Source organism: Phyllostomus discolor, chromosome 2 (genome assembly GCF_004126475.2).
Source record: "Phyllostomus discolor isolate MPI-MPIP mPhyDis1 chromosome 2, mPhyDis1.pri.v3, whole genome shotgun sequence".
NCBI classification, from domain to species: domain Eukaryota; kingdom Metazoa; phylum Chordata; class Mammalia; order Chiroptera; family Phyllostomidae; genus Phyllostomus; species Phyllostomus discolor.
In genome coordinates this window covers 12,894,100-12,918,986 of record NC_040904.2, presented here as the reverse complement: position 1 = coordinate 12,918,986, position 24,887 = coordinate 12,894,100, and the positions used below count along the sequence as shown (strand labels likewise).

Below are 24,887 nucleotides of genomic sequence, written 5' to 3'. Positions count from 1 at the left end.
AATAAGAATCCTTACATAAGTCATTTATACGCTTTGAGACAAAACTCCTTAATCATGAACATGAGAAATTTGGACCAAGCAATCTCTGTGGCTTTCCAGGTATACGGGTGTCGGTATTGAATCAAAACACTCCAATTTACAGACGGAGAAGTTAAAGCTCAGGGGCAAGAAGTATTCCAAGGGGGAGGCTTGAGGCCAGCATAACTGCGATTCAAACCGATGACTAAAAACCAGTTGCTGAACCTGCTTTGCTGTGGTACTAGGAGATGGTCACCTATGTTATTCTCGATATTACTCTTGTCCTTTACACTGATAAACTGTGCGCAGTCAAGCAAGTCCCTCTTTTTTTTTTTCAACAAAAATACAACAGGGTCTTTATCCCTATGGTGTGTTTGGTGAATCTCAACAATGCAGAGGTATACTAAATACACAAAATGCACTGAGAAAAATGTTCCAGAAAACAAGAATACAGAAGTGCTGGATAAGAAAGCTGGTGCCATCATTACATTGCCTCTCTCTCTCTCTCTCTCACCTGCCACATCTGACAGGTAACTGTAAGTCACTGTCTCCACCCACCATAAGTGTCCTGTAGCTGACCCCTTTCTCTCATTCATCCCATTCTTTCTTCCTGACTAGACTGTCATCCAAAGCTGGTCCCATTGCCTCCTGTAACTTCCCTACCTGTATGCTACGATAGGTAACCTTCTTAGACCCTAGACCTTCTTTTTAAAAAATTATTTTTCCAGTACAGTTTATATCCAATATTATTTTGTATAAGTTTCAGGTGTACATACAGCATGGTGCTTAAACAATCACATACTTTACAAAATGTTCCTCTTGGTATTTCCAAAACATCAATGCAAAAGAATACATGGACCCCTGTGTTCCTCACAGCGCTATTTACTGTAGACAAGGTATGGAAGCAGACCAAGTGCCCATCAACAGACAAGTGGCTAAAATCTTGTGGTACATGGATGGCAAACAGCCCAGACCTATGAGGCCTCCATTCAGCCAACATTTAAAAGACACAACCACCTGCCTGCCATTCCACCTTGCGCAATGTAACCCAAGCTTCCTGTTAGCCCCTACTGCGCCTTCAGGGTCCATTGCGTCCATGTCCATTATGTCCTGCATTATCTCATCAAAATTTTGGCCCCAGCCTCAGACTCAGTATTCCTTCTGCCAGAAAGGATGAACTAGATCACATCCACCTCATTTTAACACTTCTTGCTCTGATCCCTGTTTCTCTGTTTCCGGTGCCACTGCTTTCATTTCGACCACCTTGAGTGTCCTCTTGAAGATCACTGGACCCACACAACCACACAGGCCAGTGGGCTTGTTCCAGAACATACCTCTGGTGAGTGCTGTTTCCTTTCATAGATATTCTTTGAATATCATTTCCAAGTTAAACTCTTTGTCACACTGCTATGGACTGACTTGGGTGCCCTCCAAAAATTCACATGTTGAAGCCTTAAATTCGCAGTGCGATTGTGTTTGGAGATACGGCCCCTAAGGAGGTCATTAAGAATCAAGGACAAGTAAGATCATACTAGTGGGGCCCTGATCTGATAGGATTAGTGTCCCGAAGGAGGAGATATTTCTCTCTATCTCTCCTTCTTTCTCTCTCTGTCTCCATCCACCCCCCACCCTTACCCCTGAGTCCCCGGAGGAACTCCGCCCAAGGACTTTGAACACACAGTGAGAAGACAGCAGTCCACAAGCCAGGAAGAAAACTCTCTCTAGCAGACTGAAAGGCTGACTTGAGATCCCCAACATCCAGAACAGGGAGAAAATATATTTCTGTTGTTTCAGCCATTCAATCTATACTATTTTGTTATGGCAGCCCAAGCAGACTAATACACGTGACATACAATTTCTCCTATAATTTGGCTGGTATTGCCTTTTCTAGATTAATCTCCCACGCTTCCACTCTGATAGTGTCTGTCTCATCACATCCAAACCCCTCCCTTCCACAGGAGCGCCGTGCTGCCTCTAGGCCATGGCACATGATGGTCTGGGTATCTGCACTGCCCGTCTCCTCCTTATGAGTCTGGCTAACGCCTATCCTTTCTTCCGAATTGAACCAGGTGGGTTAGGTGACCTTCTTATGTACTTGCATGATTTCTAACGACCACGTCTTTTGAAAAAGTCATGATGCTGTACAACAATGACCCATTTCCTTGTCTGTGTCCTCAAATGGATTCTTAGGAAAGGGGTCACTTTTCAAACCTCTGAGTCCCTCTCTGCCCCTTAGGAACATACTAAATATCTGAGTAAATCAATGATAGTATTTTTAGTTGAGAGACCACTAGATGTAGACCAGACTACTTTCTCTCTCTGTCATGCATCAGCTGTAACTCTGAAAAGACGAGCTCTATTTCTCTTTGTCTGAATGTCCTTACCTGTCAAATGACAGCAATGCTACTAAGGTTGTCGGTTGTTGAAAGGATTGATTGTAAAATTGTTTATGATTATGGATAGTATGTAAAAAGTGCTCACCTACAGCTCTCCGATTCCAAATGAAACCTAACCATCCTGCAAGGGTCAAGTCCATCCTACATTTGCAGTGACGCCTGTATAAATGTCCACGGGCAGAATGGATTGTTCCCTCCCCTCTCCTTTCGCAGGCTTTGCTTATAGCTGAGCTGTAGCGTTTATCAGTTTCCCCAACATTAGAGTGACCTACCCGTGTATCTGCTCCTTCTCCCCGGGATGGGCCCTGGTGGGAGGGGCCGGTATTTTCTATCTCGCCACCTCCAGACCCCAAAAGAGTGCCTCGCCCACACAAAGCATTATTGGCTCATATTTACTACACCAGACAACAAGGAAAGGGATTCTGTGCATTGTGCTCCATCGCCTCTAACAGATTTTAGGTTTTTCAGAATATTCTTCACAATTTACTTTTTAATTGTTATGTAATTGACATACAACATTATATTAGTTTCAAGTGTACAACACAATGATTTGATATATGTACACATCATGAAATGATTAACACAGCAAGTCTAGTTAACATCCACCACCAGGCATAGTTACAGATTTTTCCGCGTGGTGAGCACTCTCAGGATCGACTCTCTTAGCAACTTTCAACTCGTCAATCATTTCCCAAATGTCACCCAGAGCTGCTTAATCTGTCCCGGTCTTCCCATTTCCTAGTTATTTTGCCTTTTATCGATTGGGGTTGACCTATGGGCTATAAATCCTTGCTAAGGGTTCACTTTTGGGTTTCAATGGGATTTGAACTCAAATATGAGATTGATTTCGTCAATCCATTCAGCGAGCAAATAAGAAAAAGCCCATCCTTCTTTCTGCCTTCTCCAAGCTTCTAGTCTCCCTCTAGGGCCCCCTACTGTCTGAACCTAACAAGAACCCAGGTGGTAACGTAGAAATGCTACCTGTGCAGCCCCTACCGCAGCGCTGTAAGGCAGAACTATAAAGGGAGGTGTTAGCTGGGAGACAGTTGCTCATTAACTGGCCCACTGATAATTAGTGACAGTGAGTGAACCTTTTATATTGCTTAGTCTCGCAGCTGGTTCCGTTTCAATCCAATGCTTTCCATCCACGAACGAGTGAAGCTTTCATTGGTGGTATACCAGTTAGGAGATGTTAAACATTGTCGATTTTGTTACCAAGGCTTTTGCTTCTCAAGTAGAGCTCATGGCCTCCAAAATGGGTTTAAAAGTCTGTCTTTCGGGAAACTACGTTAAAAGAAGAAGCTAGGAGCAAGCAAACGATTCTGGAAGTCACCATGAAGTCCTGGGGGGACTGGATTTCTGCTGTTTGGTGGCAAAAGTGCTCTGAATTCCGGCATAAGTGCCATTCCAGAATGAACAAAATGGTCCTTATGCCAGAAAACGGACTGGTGCAAACGTTTCTCTAATTAGAACAGTACTGAGTGCCAGGGTCCGGGCCTGACAATGAAGCGTGCTCCTTCGATAAATGAATTACTAGTACTGTTCTGCGGACTCCCAGACACAACACTCAAGGTGGCCTCCGCTAGTAAACAGGGGTGGAAAACATATCCTCACACATTCGCTGCGTGCCTGGAAAACAAGTAATTTAGGAGAAGACATCTGGACACACAATTTGAACGGAGCTCAGAGCCCATCAAAACATGGATTTCATGGCTTGGCGTCTGGCTGCTAAGCAACGGATTTCTGACATCAAAACAGAGTTGTAAAAGTAGGATCCTGGTGCCAACTCTGGGTATTTCTCATTGAAAAAATAATAGCCGTGACCATTTTTCTTTAGGTCTTGAGATATCTGATTTCCACGGGACAGAAGAGCTGAGATCACTTCTCCTCTAGTCTAGCGGGTGTTTTCCACATTCTGAAGCGTTAGGTGGAGATTAACTTTACATTTCTGAACTACTCTCCAGTTGCATAAGGGTCTTATCATATTTTTTTCAGTCCCCTAATTAATAGCACTCTTTTAAATTAAATGCAGGCATTCATAACACACATGCTTTTCGAATATTTGGTTCTCATGGGGTTCAATGTATACACCAGAAGGCCAGCCACAAACTAAATGGCAACTGCTTTACTGAAAGCATGCATCTGCTTGGTGAGGAGGCCAGGGAGAGCCCATGCATAGCCTAGTTTGTGAAATACACGTTATTATAACACGTATTAAAATTAACATCAACTGCTGATTTATTTCTTCCTTGCTTTTGTCTACTGAAAGTTTACTGCTAGGTTTCAGAGCTTGGAAAATAGGAAATGCTAGCTACCCAAACTGAAAACAAATCCAGGAAAAGCAACAGACAGGTCATTTAGTATCACTGACCAGTTCTCCCTTTTTCGGGGAAGCAATTAGGAGAGTTGCAGGGCAGGTGGTAAGAAGTAATGAGGTTGTCTATTAATTTTTTATTTAGAAAATTACAGAATGTTCATTTGTATTAAAAAAATGAAAGCCAAGCATTAAAATGACCTACTCTTTGGAACAGCTTGCCTACAAAAGTATTTTTTTCCTCTGTCTTTAGAGGACTTCCTTCCATAAACTCTCTGAAGCCTCCTTCTTGGCAGCCTCTTGTGGTGGAGCAAAGCAAGAAATCCAGACATGGAAAGTTGCTCACAAAGAAAAAAAAAAGGAACTTGGAAACGAAACAAGAAAGAAATAGTTTCACAGGAGAACTTCATACTGAAGGCTACACAACGAATGTTCTTCCGCTTCAAGGATTAATGCTGTGCGGAGGAATTGCAGGACGGTTTCCAGGAGATCACTTGCACGAGAAGGATTTTCCATTGTGCATAGCATGGTGTCCTTGCCGGGCTGTCCCTCAACTACTGCCCTCTGCTGTTCTCGTTTCCATGTGGTTTACATTTATGTCTACCCCATAAACCACAAGTGTTTCTCCACCCCAAGTTTATCAACACTTTCCCTTCATACTGGGGGTGCCTTCGTAAAAAAAAAAAACACAAAAACACAAGAATTTGGTGGTGGAGTTCTGTGATTCTAAAACCTCCTGCAAGCCATCATCACATTTCCTATCCTAGCTCTGGTCGCACCATTTCATCCCATAATTTTGCATGATATTTCAAAGTTCCTGGTCCTTCATCTATCCTGCATCTCAAGCACTTCAAGAAAGAGCTTTAGAAGGTGATTCTCACCAGTCATCCGAGAGGCCTCACTGCCAATCAGAGCAGAGCTGGGAAAACAGGTGCAGAGCTCCCAGCCTCAAACCCCGCCCAAGCTTTGCGCCTGCAGGTCACACCTCCATGGTGGTCTAATGACTGTGCAAATAGAGACTGTGTTCTTCCCAGAACCTCTGGGCCTGTAAAGATCTCTCTCTTTTCCTTCCTGTCACCATCTTCCTTAAAAGAGGAAATCCTGGGAAAACATGCTTCCCCACATCTTGACTCTTTGCCCAGATCTTTCCACTCTGGGGCTTTCAGAAACATCATCCAAAACTCCAAAAAATGTAAGCTGGAAGTGACCCTTCCCTGGAGCAGGCAGTGCAAAGGCGTTACCAAGGAACCTCACAGGATTGGGTTTCTATATCCTCCTCAACCTTCTGAATCCTTTCCTTCCCAGGGACGAAATTCCACCAGGGTGGACATGCACGAACTTCGTGAGGAAACCAGAGTGAAAAGAGTCCCTCCTTGGTGAACGCTTCTCTCAACGGAACGTGGAAGAGGTCTCAGTAAGATTGTATATGGACCTTACACAGGAGGGTCATGGATAGAAGTGACCAACATGGATGAACCATCCAGCCCATTCCATTAGGCTGGACCAAGTCCTAGTTTGGGGATCACTGGGAAGAAGCAGGTCCCTGATTTCAAAGACAAACATGCTTTCCCCTTTTCCCACTGAGCTGCCTACATGTCCCCCAAGCATTTTAGTCCCCTCTTGTCATATGCATCTATGACACTGTATCTCCACCAAGAACATCCTGCCTGGTTTACTGATTGATTGATTGATTGTCTAACCAGGTATGGTTCTTTAAGATGAGAGTTGGCTTCTGGGGTTACCCTCAGGAGGGGAGCAGAGCTGGAGGCTAACTGGGTTTCCTTCAAGAAGTAGTTAAGCCCATCCTAAGTGGCAGGTGGTTTTGTGGGAGAAACAAGGCGGTCAGTAAAGCTGTCCCCCTGACCTACCTCCGTCAGTGTTTGCGCCACCCGTCCCGGCTGGACCTACCTCGCGAGTAAACAGGATGGCCGCATCATAGTGCTCCTCATGGTCATCCCCAAGCTGGTTGTGCTGGTGCTGCCACTTGCAAAAGTTTTTGAGCGTGGTGGCCGCGTTCTTGCTCACCTCCAGGCTCTTGTCCTTGTCGCCCAGCACCACCACCTTCACCACGACCAGGCGTATGTGATTCTCGATGCTGGCGTGGCTGTACAAGCGGTTGGCGATGGAGGCCAGGGTCAGCAAGTAATGCTGCAGGCCCCGGCCATACATCTGCACCATGGACGTGTCAGCCACCAGGAGCAGCTCCACCTGGCGGGCCCGGGAGATGGAGCGGCGCCGCCGCCGCCACCAGGTCTGTGGTCCCTGGCCCCCTTCGGAGGAGGGAGTTGACTGGTCCAGGAACTGCGGAGCCAGTGTCCAGCGTCGGTCAGCGTTGCCATGTCGCGGGTGGCGCTCGCGGGGCCCTGGTGGGGACGCGGGGGTCTCGCAGCTGGTGCGCGGTGGCAGGGCCTCAAAGCTGAATCCCTCGCGGGTGTAGGCGTGCAGGATCCTCGCGGATCCATCCCCGTACACGCGCCCAGCCTCAGCCTCAGCCCAGGACCGGCGCAGCATTGGCTTCAGGGTGTAGCGCGCATGCTTCACAGCGAAGAAGCCGTCCAGACCGCCGCAGAGGTCAAAGACAGCCAGGGATCTGGGGCTGCCGTCCACGGTGCCGCGGTAGAAGCAGTGGCCCCGGTGGCGCCGGGTCGCGTTCGGCCCGCCTCCTGCGGGCACAAAGCCAGCGGTGCCCACCGAACCATCTCTCTCCAGGTCCAGGAGGAACCTCCGGCCGCCCGCGTAGACGAGGTAGCCCACCTTGCCGCCACCGGAGTAGATCTGGTCGATGTTCTGCACGAGCCCGCTGCTCTTGCGCTGCGGCGCCAGGGGGTGCGGGTGGCCGGGAGGCTCGGCCCGCTCCTGCGCCTCCTCCCCTTGCAGCCGGCGGGGCTGGGCGGCCGCTGCAGCAGCCAGGGGCTGCCGGGCTTTATCCTGGGCAGGTGCCGCGGCGGGGCCGGCCGCGAACAGGGGCAGGCGGAGCGCGCACAGCAGCAGGGACGCCCACCCGAGCAGCATAGTGCGCTGCCCGCGGGGAGGGGCTGCGCGGCGGGGACTTTATGGGTATTTGTTATTCGCTATGGAAGTTACCGGGGCGGGAGGTAGGGGGGCACGCACACACACACACACACACACACACACACTTGCTTGCAAGTTGAGTCAAGAGTCGGAGGGAGGGGGACCCAGCAGCAACGCCAGCCTGTCCAGGCCACGGTGCCAGCGTGCGAACTTTTCTTTGTTGGTTTGGAAAATGTTTGGATTCGTGCTCCGGAAAGAGGGGAAAAAATTAAAAAGAGAAAAGCCGGATTGGAGAGATTCAGCAAATACGAGAAAAAGGGGAAAAAAAAACCACTAAGTCCTTCCCAAATGCAGCCACTATCGACGCACCAAGGGGAGTAAGGAAGGTGCGGCGCACCCGGCGGGCAACTGGTGCGCTCCGTCTTCCGCCCCCTCGCTGCCCGGGACCCTTTGGCAGCGGGGATTCCAAGCTCCGGAGCCCACTTTCTTTTTATTTTGTGGGTTTCCTTGACTCTAATGCAACCAGGAAGAGGAGAAAAAAGAGAGGGAGAGAAAAGCCATAAAAATTAAAACGAAAAAATGCAAGGGGCGGCCTGCGGCGAGCCAGTGAAGCGGCGCGTCCGGGTCCCTTCGGATGCAGTGTCGTCCTGCCCGCCGTCATCCCCAGTCGGCCGCTGCGAGCGCGGAGAGCAGCGCGAGCGCTGTGAAGATGCGAGGAGGTGGAACAATGAATTTATAGCGGCATGCCATCCTGCAATGGCAATTTCAACAATTCGTCACTGCAAGCTGCCTCTTAAAGGGAGAGCTTCCCCCACCACTCCCACCCTCCGGAGTCCGCGCCTAATCAGATGGGGGAGGGCGGGCGAGGAGGGAGGGGGGGTGATCGAGGAAAGGGAGACCAGGAAAGAGGAAAGGACCTAGCGAGGTGGAAGGAGGGACGAGGGAGGGAGCAAGGACGAGGGGGGAAAAGTATTTGGGTAAGAAAAACAGAAGATTTCCTTGGCCTTATTTAAAGCTACAGGCGCTCCGGATTTGTTTGATATTTCACAACGAATCGGGGTTGGCTAACGTCGGCTTACCTCATCTTCTGAAGGGGTGTTTGGTGTGTTTTTAAAGTTACTGAGACATTTCAAGTCTTTCCCTGCCTCCTTCTCTCCTGCTTTTCTTTCCCTCGGTAGGAAGTTCCTGCCGCAAGTTTTTCCCCTCTCCACGCCCGTGCGCTCCGGCCTCGTAAACCTTGCAACTCCATGCACCAGCGAAGCACTTTCGGCTTCCCTGGCGCTCCCAGGTCCCGCGCTCCTCTCGCCTCCTCCCAGCCGTCCCGGTACCGAGTTTCTTCCCTCCCCATTCCCGGGTTTGCGCGCTCCAACGCCCGCCGGGTTAGGGCTCCCGGTGACTAACTTCTCCCAGCCACCAGCAGAGGGGCCGGGCAGCCAGAGTGCTGCAGGCGCTTCCTGGCGCGTCGCTGCGCCCAGACCACGGTTGTGCCCCCAGCTGAGCCGCCCGCGGACTGGGAACTCCGCGTCTTTGTGTGTGAGCCGCAGCGCCCCCGCCCCCGCACCGTCCCTCCTCAACGGGGCTTTGCATCAGCCCCCACAATTTGTCACTTGTGGGGGCTGGACGCCTGGAACTTCCTTTGCTTTAAGAAGGTTGGGCCTGAAGGAGTTAACTCTTGAAAGGAATTATGCTCATTTTAAAAAAAAAAAGATATTACAAATTTGTGTCCCCAATTTTCCTCCTTCGGCCCAAGTGACGATTCAATGATAGATACTGGTATTTGTATTTATCTTTCTTAAAACAACCGCTTACCGCCCGAGGCCGGGACTTGCTATCATTCTCAGAATGTCCGTTTAGGAGAACAAGATTGGGGGTGAGAGACAGGATGGTGCAGGTTCGTGCTTATTTGAGTGACAGTGTCGCTGTGCCTTGTTTTCCCCTCTGTTGTTGTTCGAGTCAACAACTTTATTTAACCAGAAAGAAAACCTGACGACTTTGTACGCATTACCTGGTCAGGGATGGGGCTCTGCTGTTGGGGCAGGAACACCCTCCTCCCTCATTATTCTTTACGCAAATTAATGCATATATCAGTGAAAAAACGCATCTGGTACAGTTAGAATCTGGTGTAATAATGAACCTGTATTTCTGTTTGTTTAACTTGCAGGGATGCGGAGGCCTCAGGGGCCCCCCAGCTGCTGGTGCTTTCCCCAGGTCCTTGCTAAGAGATCTGATTCCTTTTCCAGGGAGAGCAGGAGGGTGTTGGGTGGATTTGAGGTCCTCAGAGGGATCATGAGCCCCAGGCGGAAATGGGCCCAGAATTGCCCAGCAGTGATTCCCTTTGCCTACGACGACTGGTGCACCCTCTGGAGTCTCCAGGGACGCGTGGGAGTGAAACGCGTCCTGAGATTTAGCTCACGTTAATAACTGACGTGGTGACTGGGGCCCTGGGCCACCCAACAGCCCCTAGTAGATTCTGAAGTACTTCCAGGCTTGGGAGGAAGCTGCTGCTGCTGAAGGCCCTTTAATTCCCCAGCCCCTCAGACTCTCCGAGGTCAGTTAGTTGCCCACCCTCACTCCTACCAGCTGGATGTTTTGAAGAACCAAAGATGTTCAGGATCAGGCTAGAAAAGGAGAGCCTCGGTCCCAGCAGTCTTCTGCTTCCCAATAGCCTTGACGTGTTGTGGTCTTTGTGCCTACACAAAGCATTTTTTTTTTTTTTTTGTCTAACAGTTTCAATGAAAAATAACCCAATATTTGGCACTGTGCACCATCTCGAAAACAATTTTGATTCAGTACTTTTAACCATTTCGTCATCGTTAATCTCAAGATCACTTTCATAGGCATTTTAGAGGACAGTACTTTATTTTTTTCAAAAGATTTTTACTTATTTTTAGAGAGGGACGGGAGGGAGAGAGAGAGAGAGAGAGAGAGAGAGAGAGAGGGAGAGGGAGAGAAACATCAATGTGCGGTTGCTGGGGGTCATGGCCTGCAACTCAGGCATGTACCCTGACTGGGAATCGAACCTGTGACACTTCGGTTCGTAGCCCATGCTCAATCCACTGAACTACGCCAGCCAGGGCAGGGCAGTACTTTAAATTTATTGATTACAATTATTTGTATTCACAGACCAGAGATTTCTCATTTAGCATGGAAATTTCAACTGAATATTCTTCTTAGTGAAATTTTTTTCTCTTCTTTCTATAATGCTATATTTCTCACATGAATCATATCTCTGAAATTTATGCTGAACTCTAAGTTTAATTAAATAAGGACATTTATACTCAGATTAATTATTTAAATGTTTAGAAATACATTGAAGAAAAGGAGAGAAACAGAACTCCAAATATGAATATCAAATACTAAATATTTATTAGAATCATATATTTACAAGGAACAGACTTGATACTATTTAAACATATGAGTAAATTTTTACATATTCAGAAAATCTCTACTTGGATACAACTTCTATTTCTGTGAAAGTAATTTGGATACTTTGTAAAGTATATTTGGTGATGCTTTAAAAATATTACCCTAGTGGATTAGGATGAACTGCTATTTGCCAAAAAAATCATGCCTGTCAGTCCAAGGAAGAAATTTGCACTGAATGAAAGTTTTTATTTATTTATTTTTTACAGTAGAAAGATAAAATATAATAGCAATCATGTTTAGGTGAACTGGCTGCTACTTTATTATTTCATTATTCCAAGTAGCAGTTTTATTTGGGAATATTTAATGAGAAATTTCCACTGCATTTATAGAGCGTATGATCACATCTGATATATAATTTTACATTTTCCATTTTCCAAAAGGAAGAGAGTTTTACTGCAGACCATTACAGTTGGAAGGTATCTCGAAGGTCACTTAAGGCAACTCCCTCTCCCTGCTCGTGAGAAACTGAGAACAGAGACCAAAGTGACTTGGGCAAAAATGTCCACCAGGGGCCAGCTCTCCTGAAACTGAAAAACTGAAATCCCTTACTCCCCTGATTGGTATTCAATCTACAACACCTCTTAAAATCTATCCAGTTTAACAAATACCCGTCCAGGGACCATGGCAAAGTGCTCTGTGAGGTCCTCTGAAGGCGCGTAAAGACGAGTAAGCCATGATTGATGTTCAAAGGAGCTCAGAGATGGAGCCAACAGCACCAAGAGATACTTGGAGTGCACGCTGGAAAATGCAAGTACAGGAGGGAAAAAAGCAAGAGAATAGCTCCTACAGGTTCTCCAAAATGTGTATTTCCACCAGAGCGTCACTCCGTAGGGTCTGTGCATTCTTGCAGTTGTATTTCCCCAAATTTCCATTTGCCAAAGTGTCAGTTCCTTCCCCTCCCCCACCGATGATTTGAATGCCAAGAGTGAAGCAGTGACTGACAGTATAATACTTTCCTTCAAACAAACACGCGCTCCTTACCTCCTATGGCGAAGAATCGCAGGCTCTCAACTCTATAGTAGTGTTTCTTTCCCTCATCAGGATCTCTACCCTTGGCCTTGCAGTGTTTCAAGCTCCCTTAGCCTCGTCTTCCTCCGTGGCGGGATGGCGGGTGCTGGGAGTCGAACACTCCGCTAAGACTTGAGCCATGCACGCTGCCTGAGGGCCAGCTGGGCCAGCCTTTTCCTGCAGCGTCACTTAGCTTTGCAAATTCTAACTATCCGAAGACTTTCTTTAAAACCAAAAGTTATTTTAGGTGCCTTGGATAAATGCAATACGCAGCATTTGTTCTTTTTGTGACTGGCTTTGTTTCACAAAGCATAATGTCTTTTAGGTTCATCATGTCAGCTCACATAAAATAATAGTCAAACTCACAGAAGCAGAGAATAGAATGATTATTGCCAGGGGCTAGGGGCAGGGAAGTGGGGAGTTGTCATTCAATAACTATAACGTTTCAGTCCTGCCTGGAGAATAACTTATAGATGTCTTCTGTACGACATCATGCCCGCAGTTAACAACATTATATTGTACACTTCGAGCACTACTGAGGGTAGATTTCGTGTTAAATGTTCTTACCACAAAACAAAACGCAAGATAACACTTTGGGAATAGGGAGAGGAATGGATTAACTATGCTAGCTTTGATATGAATCCTAAATTTTCAGAGGATAAAATGATGCCTGAACAGTCCCTCTCTCCTCTTCCAGCCCTTCACCTCTCTGTCTCCTCCTATGTTCCACAGTGGTCTTTGAAGATTTTGTTTTATTTATTTATTTTTTTAGAGAGGGGAGGGAGGGAGAGAGAGAGAGAGAGAGAGAGAGAGAGAGGAAGAGAAACATCAATGTGCGGTTGCTGGGGGCGGTGGCCTGCAACCCAGGCGTATTCCCTGACTGGGATTCGAACCTGCGATGCTTTGGTTCACAGCCTGCGCTCAATCCACTGAGCTATGCCAGCTGGGGCTCACAAGCATCCTGACACATCAGCACACATGCGCAATCTTGCACACATTAGACGCACAGGTCATATCAGTGTGCACGTGCTCACACACTCACTCACCCCGACTGCGTTTCCCTTGTACACTAACTACGCTGACTTGTGGGTAGAAAGTCCTGGTCACAGCTGAGGTAATAGGAGAGGGGCTTTTACCACCCCCACCCTGCCCTTGCAAAAGAAAAATTTTCTTGGGACCTGCAGCGTGGAGATTTTTTTTTTTTTTTTTGCAGGGACATTTCTTGCATTCCCGATAAAACTCAGAACATTTTCCCTGCTATCTGCTTAGGACATATTACAGATCAGTCTGTCCATGGTGATGGATAACATATGCTTCAGAATCAGTTTTACTTAGTATTATAAGAAAATAAATTTTTGGAAAAGCTGCATTTTCATTTTTCATATACACGGGAATTTTCTACTGTCTAAAAGTCTTCACGTGAGTAATGTACATGTGTATTATTTAAGACATACAGGTGCTATTGGTGAAGTAAAACCAACGAGTCCGTTTTACGCTGACCAGCTGTGAAATGTTGTTTTAGCTTTCCTTACACAATTATGCGCATATTACTTGCTTTTATGAGTTACCCGAGTTCTGCCTTTCCCCCTATTTTCCGGAAATCATCTCAAAATCGAACCTTACTGGAAACACATGGAAAATCAGGAATTTCCAGCCTCGTGTAATTTGAAACAGTTGAGGTTTTTATTTTTTCCTACGTGATGGCAAATTCAAGGGGAGATTTCAGATTACTGAATGACTAGTAGTCCTAGTTGTAGCTGTAGCAGGTCAGAGCTGCTCTGCAGCCTCGCTATGGGCTTTTTAACTCTGGAGGACCACAATCTTCCTGGAAACTATCCAATCTCTCCCCGTGAACTGTATCTCTCTTATTCTGATTGGTAAAGTAACATCGTTGGTTACTGCCACGCTCACCCTGGCCAGTAAGAAAAGAGAAACAATAGTGTCCTAATCAATAAGGTTACCTCCCATACACAATGCTGGGGTCCCTGCAAGTTGCTTGCATAGTTAATAAAGATACATAGTGTCCTTTTATTCATGGCTGCCCATGGACTATCATACCTTTCTAATACACAATTTACTAGTCAGGTACTAGCAGGTAGGAAAACAGTCATTCAAGTTATGATCCTACACGAGGATGGAGGTTCAGGTAAAGGCATTACAGTTTTTACTTTTATTTGAGAGATGACACTCTTCCTACACCTCTCTTCCCAACCCCCGAATCATGTTGGAAACAGACAGGAAACAAGAAGGCCACCTTACCAAGGGACTGAATGAAGAGTAGGTGCTGAGTCTCAGGAAGGAACCCCTCTGTGACAATCACAATGAACCCCTGACTCATTTTCCCTTGCCAGCTGGCCAGACCTGAAATCTCCCTTTTTCCCACGGGCTAACATGCCCCAGAGTCCCATCAAGGGTGCCACCTATGATCTTTAGAGACGTGGGCAGATGCACTTGAGCCAGTAGAAAGCAAAGAGGAAGTGGGACTTGACTGACAGTTCCAAAAACTAATCATGGTCCATCTTTTCTTCTGTTCTGCCCCCAAGCCCGATCATTGACTTCATGCCTCTCTTTTTTTCTCATTTCAGGAAACTCTCCCAACCCATGGACACTCTAGTTAGTGATTAAACAAGATTCCCCTTTTCCTTCAGGTGTGGGCTGGGAAGGGGGTGTGGCTTCAATCTCTTTTGAGAACAGAGGTTGTGTAGGAAAGCATGAGGTTGTGGTTCTATCATTCACAAAACTCAAACTGATGCTCAAAATCCTCCTCTAGAAGGTGTCCTTCCTCACGGAATCTGCCCACAAAGGTAATCAGACCCTTGATGGCACAAGCCAGTTGGGCCCAGACGTTTTAGGTGGCTGCTGAATGAGATCTGAAAGAATTCTTTTAACTCGCGACTTTAGAGTTAATTTCCAATAGTTGCTCGTGAGTAAATAAACACAACTAACTATATAATCTTTAGCCTGTTTTTAACACATCTCAGATCCTGACTTATTTATGCCAGAACATTGAGCAAATAGGTCATTACTTTATTCATCTATCTGCTTATAAGATGCCTTTCTTTAAAAAAAAAATCAGATGAGGGAAATGGTACAGAAGGTGGAGGCACCAACAGAGGGAGTCCGGCAGTGTGACACCAAGACAGCCTCTCACGTACATCACACAGCTGAACTCTGTGGCATTTCCAGAGTCCAAAAAGAACTTGTAAAAAATGCTGGTAATCAGAGGCGAACAGGGCAACCAATCCCAAATGGACTCTTACTAGCTTCCAGCCAAACGATTTACACTCCCCCAGATGCAAAACAATGTCTTGAGATAATGACGTGGTTTTTTGTTCCCTCCTCTCTCTCCATCATAAACCTTGTTTTTGGTTTGACCGTTGACCGTTGACAAGTCTAATGGTTGGGTGCCTCCTACACTAGTACTTCTTGCATGCTCAAAATAACATTTCAGAATTATTCTTGGTCTCCCTCCCATCTTTCTTTCCACACTGTTTCCCTTCATCCTCCCTCCCTCTTTCTTTTATGTCTGTCTTCCCCACTGGAATGCATGCTCCCTGAGGACAGGACCATACTAGTCTTTGTCAGCCTTCGTAACTCCAGCTTCCACCTCGGTAGCTGACATAGAGAAGGTAAAACATGTCGGTTAATTATTTTTAAAGTCCAGTGACATTTGTCTGTCACCCTTCTTAACCATTCTTTCTCTAAGAATAAAGCTACACCTTTCCAGGGAAACCCAATCCATGTGTCTGAATAAAGTGGATCCCGTTCCTGACCCTTTCTCACAGGTCTGGGCACTTGACACCAAACCGGCAACTCCGAGTGCCCCATACACTTGTCTGTAGCTGTTGTTCCCAGAAAGAGCTCCGCCCATTGGGATGTCACTCGGGACATTTCCCCAAGTCTTTAGTCAAGTGTATTTCATCTCCATGATCAGCTGATATAAAGACCATGTGTTAAAATGGAAGTCTTACTGCTATCACAAATACCCAAAATCCTCAATGACCTCACCCAATTGAAGTTTATTTGATTGTTGTAAAAAACAACAACAACAACAACAACAACACCCTGAAGTTCTCAGCGGTCTTACCTGATCACATTCTATTCTTTGCTCATATCACAGTTCTTTGTGGTCGATAGCAGTCTATGCAATCAATCAGGAATTCAGGCTTGTTCCATTCTGCGATCCTACCCCACCCCTTACCTGTTACCTTGAAGGCAACTTAGGAAGGGAAGGAAGACAGGGTAGACAATTCATCTTCTCCTAGTTGCCTCATTCTACAAGTGGCACACTTCATTTCTGCTTGCAGCCCTTTGGCAAGACTATCGAGCTCAAGAAGAAAGGGAAAAAACAACATCTAATCAGTCTCCGCTGTTTGCCATTTATCCTAGTGATGCCACAAAATAGAAAAAGACTAAGAATAAAGCCAAGCAGTGGTGAGAAAGAGAACGTGAGTGAGAAAGTAAGAAAGAGGAAGGAAAATCCCCCCAAAAACAAAGAGCCTTGATGGGTGTTGCTCAGTGGGTGGAGCTTTGTCCTGCAAAGCAAAAGGTCACCACCAGTCAGATTCCAGGTCAGGACACCTGCCTGGGGTGCGGTCCTGGTCCCCTGTTAGGGGAGTGTGCACGGATCAACGTTCCTCTCACACACTGATGTTTCTCTCTCTGCCCTTCTCCCTCCTTTCCACCTCTCTAAAAATAAGTAAAATCTTAAAAAAAAGAAAAACAAAGATAATACCTTCAGAACCCTTGAGTGCAGCAATGTCAATAAAATCCTTATTTTTGTTTATGCTAGCTTATCAGGAATTTTGTTACCTAAAATAGACTTTGGATGAACACACCTCTGTTTTGCTTTCCATGTTATGTCTGGTCGGCAGCTCAATTCTTTGCATGTGGTAGACAGTCTAAATAACTTCTGAATCAAAGATTACAAGAATAAATACTCGTTAATATGTTGATCAGAAACTAGCTATCAAGCTTATATAATACATTGTTCCTGAAAATTGTTATCTCAAGTAGCTAATAAATACATGCCATTTATATAATTATTGCATTTTCTGTTGTTCTGTCCTGTGTTGCTCACCTGCTCATGTTTCATGCTGGTCTGCATCAAAATTGTCAACACCTTTTATCTGGGTTGATATGCTAATTACAGACATTTACACTTAGAATTAGTTAAAACTGGGGACCATTGCATTTCTGTTATTCTAAGTTTGTTTAATCTTATGAAGTACTGCAGATGCATGAAGTTCTGGAACATAAGGACACCTAACACCCCTCCGGTGTGCACTCGGAAGAGATGGGGGGCTCGCCAGCCCCCTCTCTGTGCCTAACCCTGCAGCGCAGAGAGACACTGATCACACTGCTCTTAGCAGTTAGAGCACTGTCGGAGTGGAACGCTATGACAAAACCCCCACCATACTGTGAGGCATGGGAATAGCAGAGGATGTACTTTGTGCTAACTTTTGGTACGATTGGCCACACTCCTCCAAGAACAACAGCAGCCACAACCCAGAAAGCCCAAGTTTATGTCCCAGCCTAGGTACATCTGTGATCCTGGGGAAGTTACACAGACCCTCTGTGTAGCTATTTCCTCATCTGCTAACGTGTGACAATTGGAACACATACCCTACTAATCAGGTTAATAGAGCTGGCTTCCCAACCCCAGAAGATGAACAGTTTAAATATGTGTGAAGTGCTTGGTACATAGTAAATAAATAGTAAATGCATTATGATGACGGTGACAACGATGATTCTACTTCAGCTGTCGAGGATTTAGTTTGAACTCCTGCATGTCCATTTATATTTTAGCTCAAAGAGTGTGTCTCTGTCTTTGTTCTGAGAGGAGGTATTGAAAGAAAATCACTATGGCTGAGAAGAATAAGGATATTTAAGACATTCCAGGGGTTAAAGATGGAGGCAAGGCTGATGGCGAAGTAGAAGCTCCAAAAGGGTTGAGAGAGATGCACCTTCTAATGATCATTACCTCTGACATCTGTGTGGCCTGCACAGAGGACTGCTAAACACCACTGTATCTGTCCCATTTGTGCCTATGCTCCCTGGTAGAATTGAAGTCGTTGGTGTGCTTGTCTTTCTCTCTCCCTCGATCACAGAGAGGGTGGACTGTGACCCCAGCCACACGTGCCTCCAGCCTTGAGCACAACCTCAGACTTCATGGCCCCTCAGCAGAAACGTGCACACATTAATTTCTATTAAATCAATTCCTCCAATCTCAGAAGTGTTGGGTAAGGAGAGACAAAGCCAAACATATTCCATTTCTGTTTATTTGTGATGATCTTGGTCTGAGTTGGAGAAAAAGAGAAGGAGTTCTAGCTTATGAAAGTAATCATGACTGTAACTCAGTTTGATGGAGACTTTTGCATTCTGGAGGCCCATGTCCAGCAGAAGGCCGTGTCAGGTCGCGACAATATGAGAGTGGCTGTTGGTGCTTGAGGGAACACAGCAACTCTTATCTTTCCTACCACGTGATGTCATATAGTGAGTATGACATCCCCACTTCCAATCACGGGTGGTCCCTGAAGCATTTAGGTATATAGTGCATGGCGATTCATAATTTGTAATGTGGTTAGCCTGTGCAGTTGCCTGGCATTTCTGGTTCTGGGTTTTGTTTGTTTTCTTTTGAATACTTACTATCACATAACAAGCAGCTACAATCAAGAGGTCCAGCAGAAACTAACATCACAATTCTTTGTTTCTTTAAAAAATACCATTCGAAACCACTGCATGTGAACTTATTTAGCAAGAGGGTTGTTCCGGACATACTTAGATAAGATGAGATCATACAGCATTGGGGTGGGCCCCACAGCCAGCGAATGGTGACCTTACAGGACACAGATAAAGACACACACACAGAGGGAAGATGGCCCCATGAGGGTGGGGACCTGAGCGATGCCGCAGCTATAAACTGAGGCAGGCCAAGGATTGCTGGCAGCCACCAGAAGCTAGACGAGACAAGAAAGGATTCTTCCCCAATGTCCCCAGAGGGACTGTGACCTTACTGCCACTTGGCTTTTGGACTCCTGGCCTCCAAGATGTGAGAGAATACATTTTTGTTATTTTAAGCCAAAAGGCAAAAACAAAACCCCATAAAACTAAAGCATTTTTTGGTTTGTTCTTTTCAAAGGGACGTTTCTTGGAAGGAGGTAACTTATTTTGTTGATAGAAGAAGTAAAGAGAATGTAAGTGAATGTATGACAGTTGTCTTTTAAGGCAGAAAACAAATGAGATGTCTCGTGTATTTGAAAAGGGAATTCAGCGATGGCTCAGAATTACCAGGTGGACAACCTCACTTACGCCGCTCAGAGGTCTAAGAAAAAGGAGGAAAGAGGATGGGGGTGCAAGTGGTTCACTCATGCCATGAGGAGTTTACCCATCAAAGAGATAAAGATTTGGAAGAATTGTGAGGTGATAAAATGTGTCATTAAGCACAAAGGCACCAACTGTGAATTTCCATTAAAATTAGGTCAGAAAGGAAGTCAAAAGTGCAAACGTTTCTACAAAGTGGTGAAGGCGAGAGGAGGCGGTTGACTCAGCTCCCTGGAGTAAGTGTTGGTTTGAAACTTCCAGAAGCATTTTATTCTTTGACACATTGGAAGTCAACACAGGCATTGCTGGACTCATTGCTCCAGAAGTGTTCCCTTGAAAAGAAGCTCGTGGAGGAGCAATAACATGCTCGATGAAGAAAATACCTTCCCGAACATTCATTCATCCATGAGATGGGTAAGCAAACACGAGGATTTAAGGAGGCCAAGGACAAACTGACTCATCTACTTTTGTGGCAACGGAGCATATTTTGGGATTAAGACTCACTTGTTTTTCTGTCCTGTCGTTTCCCAACATTAAGGGACTTGAATAAGAACTCCATTAATGTTTATTGACATTCCGTTAACAAGAGTATAAGACGTGGTTAAATTTTTTTTTCTTTCAAAAATGTCCACAAATACTTTGTACTAAGATGATATTTTTAAATGTGTGGGTTGTCAATATTTTCTTGACACCTAGGTAAGGTAGAATGCTTTATACTTTTTCTTCATGTTTCTGCTGAAACAGTAAAAATAAACTTTTATACTCCACAAAGCAGTGAACCTCAAACATTTTAGGGGCACTTTACTCCTTTAATATTATTGAGGATGGCAAAAACCTTTGGTTTATCTGGGGTCCTCAGTATGTGAGCGTATCTGTTGACAGTTACCATAATAGCAAATAGAACTCAAACAAAGAAGTATTGATTCATTTAGTGATAATATTAATTATCTACACGCTAATGTAGGCAATGTATTTGCTTAGAAATGAACTATTATGAATTTTTTTTTAAATAAATGATTATCAGGGGTCTTTTAAATATTTTATTTATTTATTTTTTTTAGAGAGGGAAGGGAAGGAGAAAGAGAGAGAGAGAGAGAAACATCAATGTGCGGTTGCTGGGGGCCGTGGCCTGCAACCTAGGCATGTGCCCTGACTGGGAATCGAACCTGCGATACTTTGGTTTGTAGCCCGCACTCAATCCACTGAGCTATGCCAGCCAGGGCCTATTATGAATTTAAAAAAAATATTTTGAAAATATGCATCTACTTTAATGAATTCCATTGTTCTATGCTAATGTCTTAATTTATAGAGTGATGTCACAGAAAGATCAGTGCCATTGAAAAAAATCTGCCTCACTTGCAGGTCCCCTAGAAATGACAGTCACGGCTACCCTAACAGGACCTCAGGAGGAATAGTAGTTGTTAGTCTGGGAGCAGACGCCCGGGAACCCTTAGGTCATGGCTTTTATTGGGGTTTTCACAGTAAAGGAGCAAGGCAGTGCAGGGTGAACCGTTCAGGATTGTCTAGTTTGGATAATATTGATGGGCTTAGGGATGCAGAGGTGGTCCCTAGGTGCCTGGTGCCCAGCCCTGGAATGAGTAAGGTGGAGGAATATTGCCATCTGTGATGCACAGGCCCAGACAGAGGAGGTAAGGCCTCAGGCTGGCGTGTTTGCCTATCACGGGCAAGCTCCCCAGCTGAATCCCTGCCCATCTCCAAGAACTGGCTAGCCCTAGGAGGAGCAGTCTCTTCCCAACCAGAATGGCTTATTGAGATGTCAAAACATCATCATATACAGAAGATAAAAAATATAGACAATATACCCAATACACAGCATACCGTTAAAAATAGTGATTTGGAAGAAAGCATGGACGCATTTATCTACTGATGCTACATTTGGAGTACTACAACAGAAGACCATCAGTTGGGTGGCCTATAAACACCAAACATTTATTTCTCTCAGTTCTGCAGGCTAGCACCCAAGATTAGGGTGCCAGTGAAGTTGAATAAAGGCCCTCGTCTGGATTATCAACTCTCTGTTGTCCTCACGTGGTGGAGGGGGCTAGGGAGCACTGTGAGGCACTTTGTAAGGGCACATGCCATTTATTAGGGCTTCCCCCTCATGACCTAATCACCTGCCAAAGGCCCCATCTCCTAATACCATCACCTGGGGTGTTGTAACAGACGGATTTGGGGAGGACACCTTCGTGCGGACCCCAGCAACATCACAGAGCAGCAAACTGAACGAGCAGGTAAGCGATAGGAGCATTCATCGGGGAGGGCCCACCAGAGGGGGGAACAGAGAGACTGGTAGAGAACAAGTCCAGGAAGAGAAGCCGTTTGATAGGCTTCCAGAGTTCATCAGATCACAAGTTTACTCCGAGTACCAAGGTGAACTAGTAGAAGTAATTTCTACTGAGACGAATTAGACTGAAACTTTCTAACATGAAGTTTCTCTTAATGGTCGCCAGAGTGGGGCAAATCCAGAGAAACACTTTGTAAACTTTTTGTCAGCAAAATAAGCATATAACAGAAGATGGTGTGTTAATATCTTTAAAAGACTCAGGGAAAATCATTGTAAGCCTTGAGTTTTATTCCTTTTATAGTATTTTCCAGAATGACGTAAAGAAGACATTCAAAAAAATCTCCAAGACTAAGAAATTTTCCCATCAACCAGTAGGCCTTTATATAGAAACTGTGAAAAGATAAAAATTAGCAAGAAGGCAAGTCAGCACACAGGAAAGGCATGAGATACAAGATAAAGTAATGAGTGCAAGATCGACATGAAATGTTAATTAACATTTTGAATGTCAACACAAATGAAAAAAACATTTTGCATGCTATTGGTTAAAGCATTTATCTAAAATAATAAAACAAGGGAGGTTATTATGAACTTTAGCTTAAGAGCCAGCCTGAAAGAACGCTCAGGGGCCAAAGAGGAGATCATTTGAGCAACACTATAGATAATGTGTTACTGGATTGTAACCCAAAGAATATAATAATTATCCAAGAATATATACTGATATAAATAATATATTAGTGAATAAAGGAATACAATGGGGCAGCTTTTCACACAGAATTCCACATAATACGTCAATACTTTCCCCCTTCAAGAAATGAAGCTCAGCCATTTATGCTTTGATTATAGATGGCACTGAATGATTTGCATCTGGTGAACAGAGCTTGGAAAGGGGGCAAATACTTTTATAGTAGAGAAATTCTACAAACACTACCTTGTCAGGTGATCTAGGTGAACAGTGCCAGTGATAAATAATGCTCATAACACGTCCCCTTGGTGTGATGTGATGTGATGTGAGGAGAATGACATTTCAACTTTCATGTCCATTGTATTCCTCTCAGACGCCTCCAACCTCAGTGTACTGCGAGAAAAACACACTGGGAAAAAATGGGAGACCAATGTTGCCGAGAACTGAGAGAGGAGAGGAAAGGGAAGTTTTACAGAAGCCCAGAAGGCTTTGTGGTGAAGCAGAAACATAAATATAGAAAAAGTCATGAGAGAAAGTGAGGTGGACTTGGGCCCCAACAGATGGATGAAGAGAACTAGTGAACCTGTGAAACTTTCATAGTGAAGAGAGAAGGGACAGGAAATTGCCAGGTAAGGTGTGGCAATATCCAGGTAGGATTTAACTCTAACATGAAAAAGAAAAAATTGCCCTGACAAAGCTGAAGGGCAAGAGAAAATACACAGATTTTGTGAATGGCGAAGATATTTTGGTTTAGGAAACTGAATGGAAGTTTGAGTGTGTTTACATGGACCAGATCTCAGACTAAGCAGGTAAGGTGGGGCCTCCTTTCTAGGAAGGGACATGCATGGAGCTAAATGGAAATGACTCCCCTTTTGCTTATGTAGAGTAAGGCACAGTGTTGTAAAGAAGGGAGAGCCATAGCATGTGTATTTGCCACATGGGCCCCACATCCCTGTGTCCTCCCAAAAGGAAGCTTAGCAGAGATGCCTTGACCAGATACGGATGTGGCGAGAGGGAATTCCTAGAAAGTGCTGCAAGTCAGGGCTGAGAACTGCACATTTTGCATCAAAGAGTTTACTCTTTCCCTGAGTTTTCTTACGCCTTAAAAACTTCAATGAGGCACTTGTTTTAACTACAGGTGGTTCCTCACTTCCAGCAATTTGCCTTACAATGATTCACTTGCTCAGTGCTCTGCCAGCTACTCAGAGGCCTGGCAGGAGGCCACGCATTGGCTCCGTGTGCTTCCCGACATCACAAATACTGGGGACCCTAGGGCCTGGGTCCTCAACATCACGTGGCCTCCTGGCAGCTGGTACAGCTCTCTCTGCCGGAGGCCTTGTAGGCCCTTAGTCTCAAACATTCCTTGTCCATAATCAATAATAATAATGGTAATGTAGGATACATATGTAAAGCTTTGCTATTCACTCGTGGGCACGTGTTCTTTCATTCTGTACCGATTTGGGCCAATAACCAAATATTGACTGAGCACTCACTGTGCAAGTCACTGGAGTAGTCACTCTGGATAGAAGCGTGTGCTTAATCCTTTAAGGATCCTATGGTGGAGACATTATACATTGTATATAAATTGTAGTTTGCTTATAGGCACGGTGAAATTTTGAAAATGACATGCAACCTAGACAAAACCAAAGAGGTAGTATGTGGCAGAGCTGGCGTTAATCCAAGTCTGCCCAGTCTACATCTTATTCCTCCTGCACGGCACTGTCCCTCTTCAGGGGGCCCTTGGTGGCTCTGGTTTCCTGGAGCTTGAGGGTATCCTCATCAAGAATGGCTCTTGATGATGCCGCTGGGATGTCATTCAGAGCTGTGAGGGGACTGCCTTCTGAGATCAGCTTGCTGTCTACAAAAAACAACACGCGAAAAACCACAACCAGCCCTTGAAGATTCTTATTACCTTGGTGAGTTTTCACGGACTGAGATCTGACCTTTAGCTTGCAGATAAAAAACGGGACCTTTCATCTCCCTAGCTCACTCCCTTTTCAGTGCCGACAACCTTCCTTGATAAGTAATTTCTTTGACCTATTAAATTGACTGATAAAGCTGGTATCTGCTTTAGTCCTGGAAACGTTTCTGTGCCCTCTCATTGCATGTCGAGGCCAGTGAAAGGGTCAATGAGAGTAAACCATTGTACTGACTACAGTAGAACTTTATGGATTCTTCATAAAGATGCATTGGTAATTATATGAATTAAGTAACACTTACAGATGTTGAGAAAACATAATGAAATTATCATTCAAAAAATACCTTGCCAGGCAATTATAATTTTTGTGTACCTTATTCCAGTCTTTAATTTTACAATTGCGTTTTTTTTAATCCTCACCTGAGAACATTTTTTTCCATTGCTTGCTTTTGTTTTTAGAGAGAGAGGGAGAGAGGGAAACAACG

General features: G+C 45.2%; 1 protein-coding gene across 2 annotated transcripts in view; it reads right to left on the bottom strand.

Moving 5' to 3' along the window:
- The window catches only part of ADAMTS5 (ADAM metallopeptidase with thrombospondin type 1 motif 5), a 47,031-nt gene extending 37,816 nt beyond the window's left edge, over positions 1 to 9,215 (bottom strand). Inside the window, exons 1-2 of one of the 2 annotated variants that reach the window (XM_036017545.1) lie at positions 8,820 to 9,215; positions 6,637 to 8,491 (exon numbers count right to left, since the gene is read on the bottom strand). In XM_036017545.1, the coding sequence (XP_035873438.1) occupies positions 6,637 to 7,740 (1,104 nt within the window). In that variant the 5' untranslated portion in view covers positions 7,741 to 8,491; positions 8,820 to 9,215. Of the gene's footprint in view, positions 1 to 6,636 lie in introns of both variants that reach the window. The other variant, XM_028505224.2, reaches the window with a different exon arrangement.
- Between the last annotated feature and the right edge of the window lie 15,672 nt (positions 9,216 to 24,887).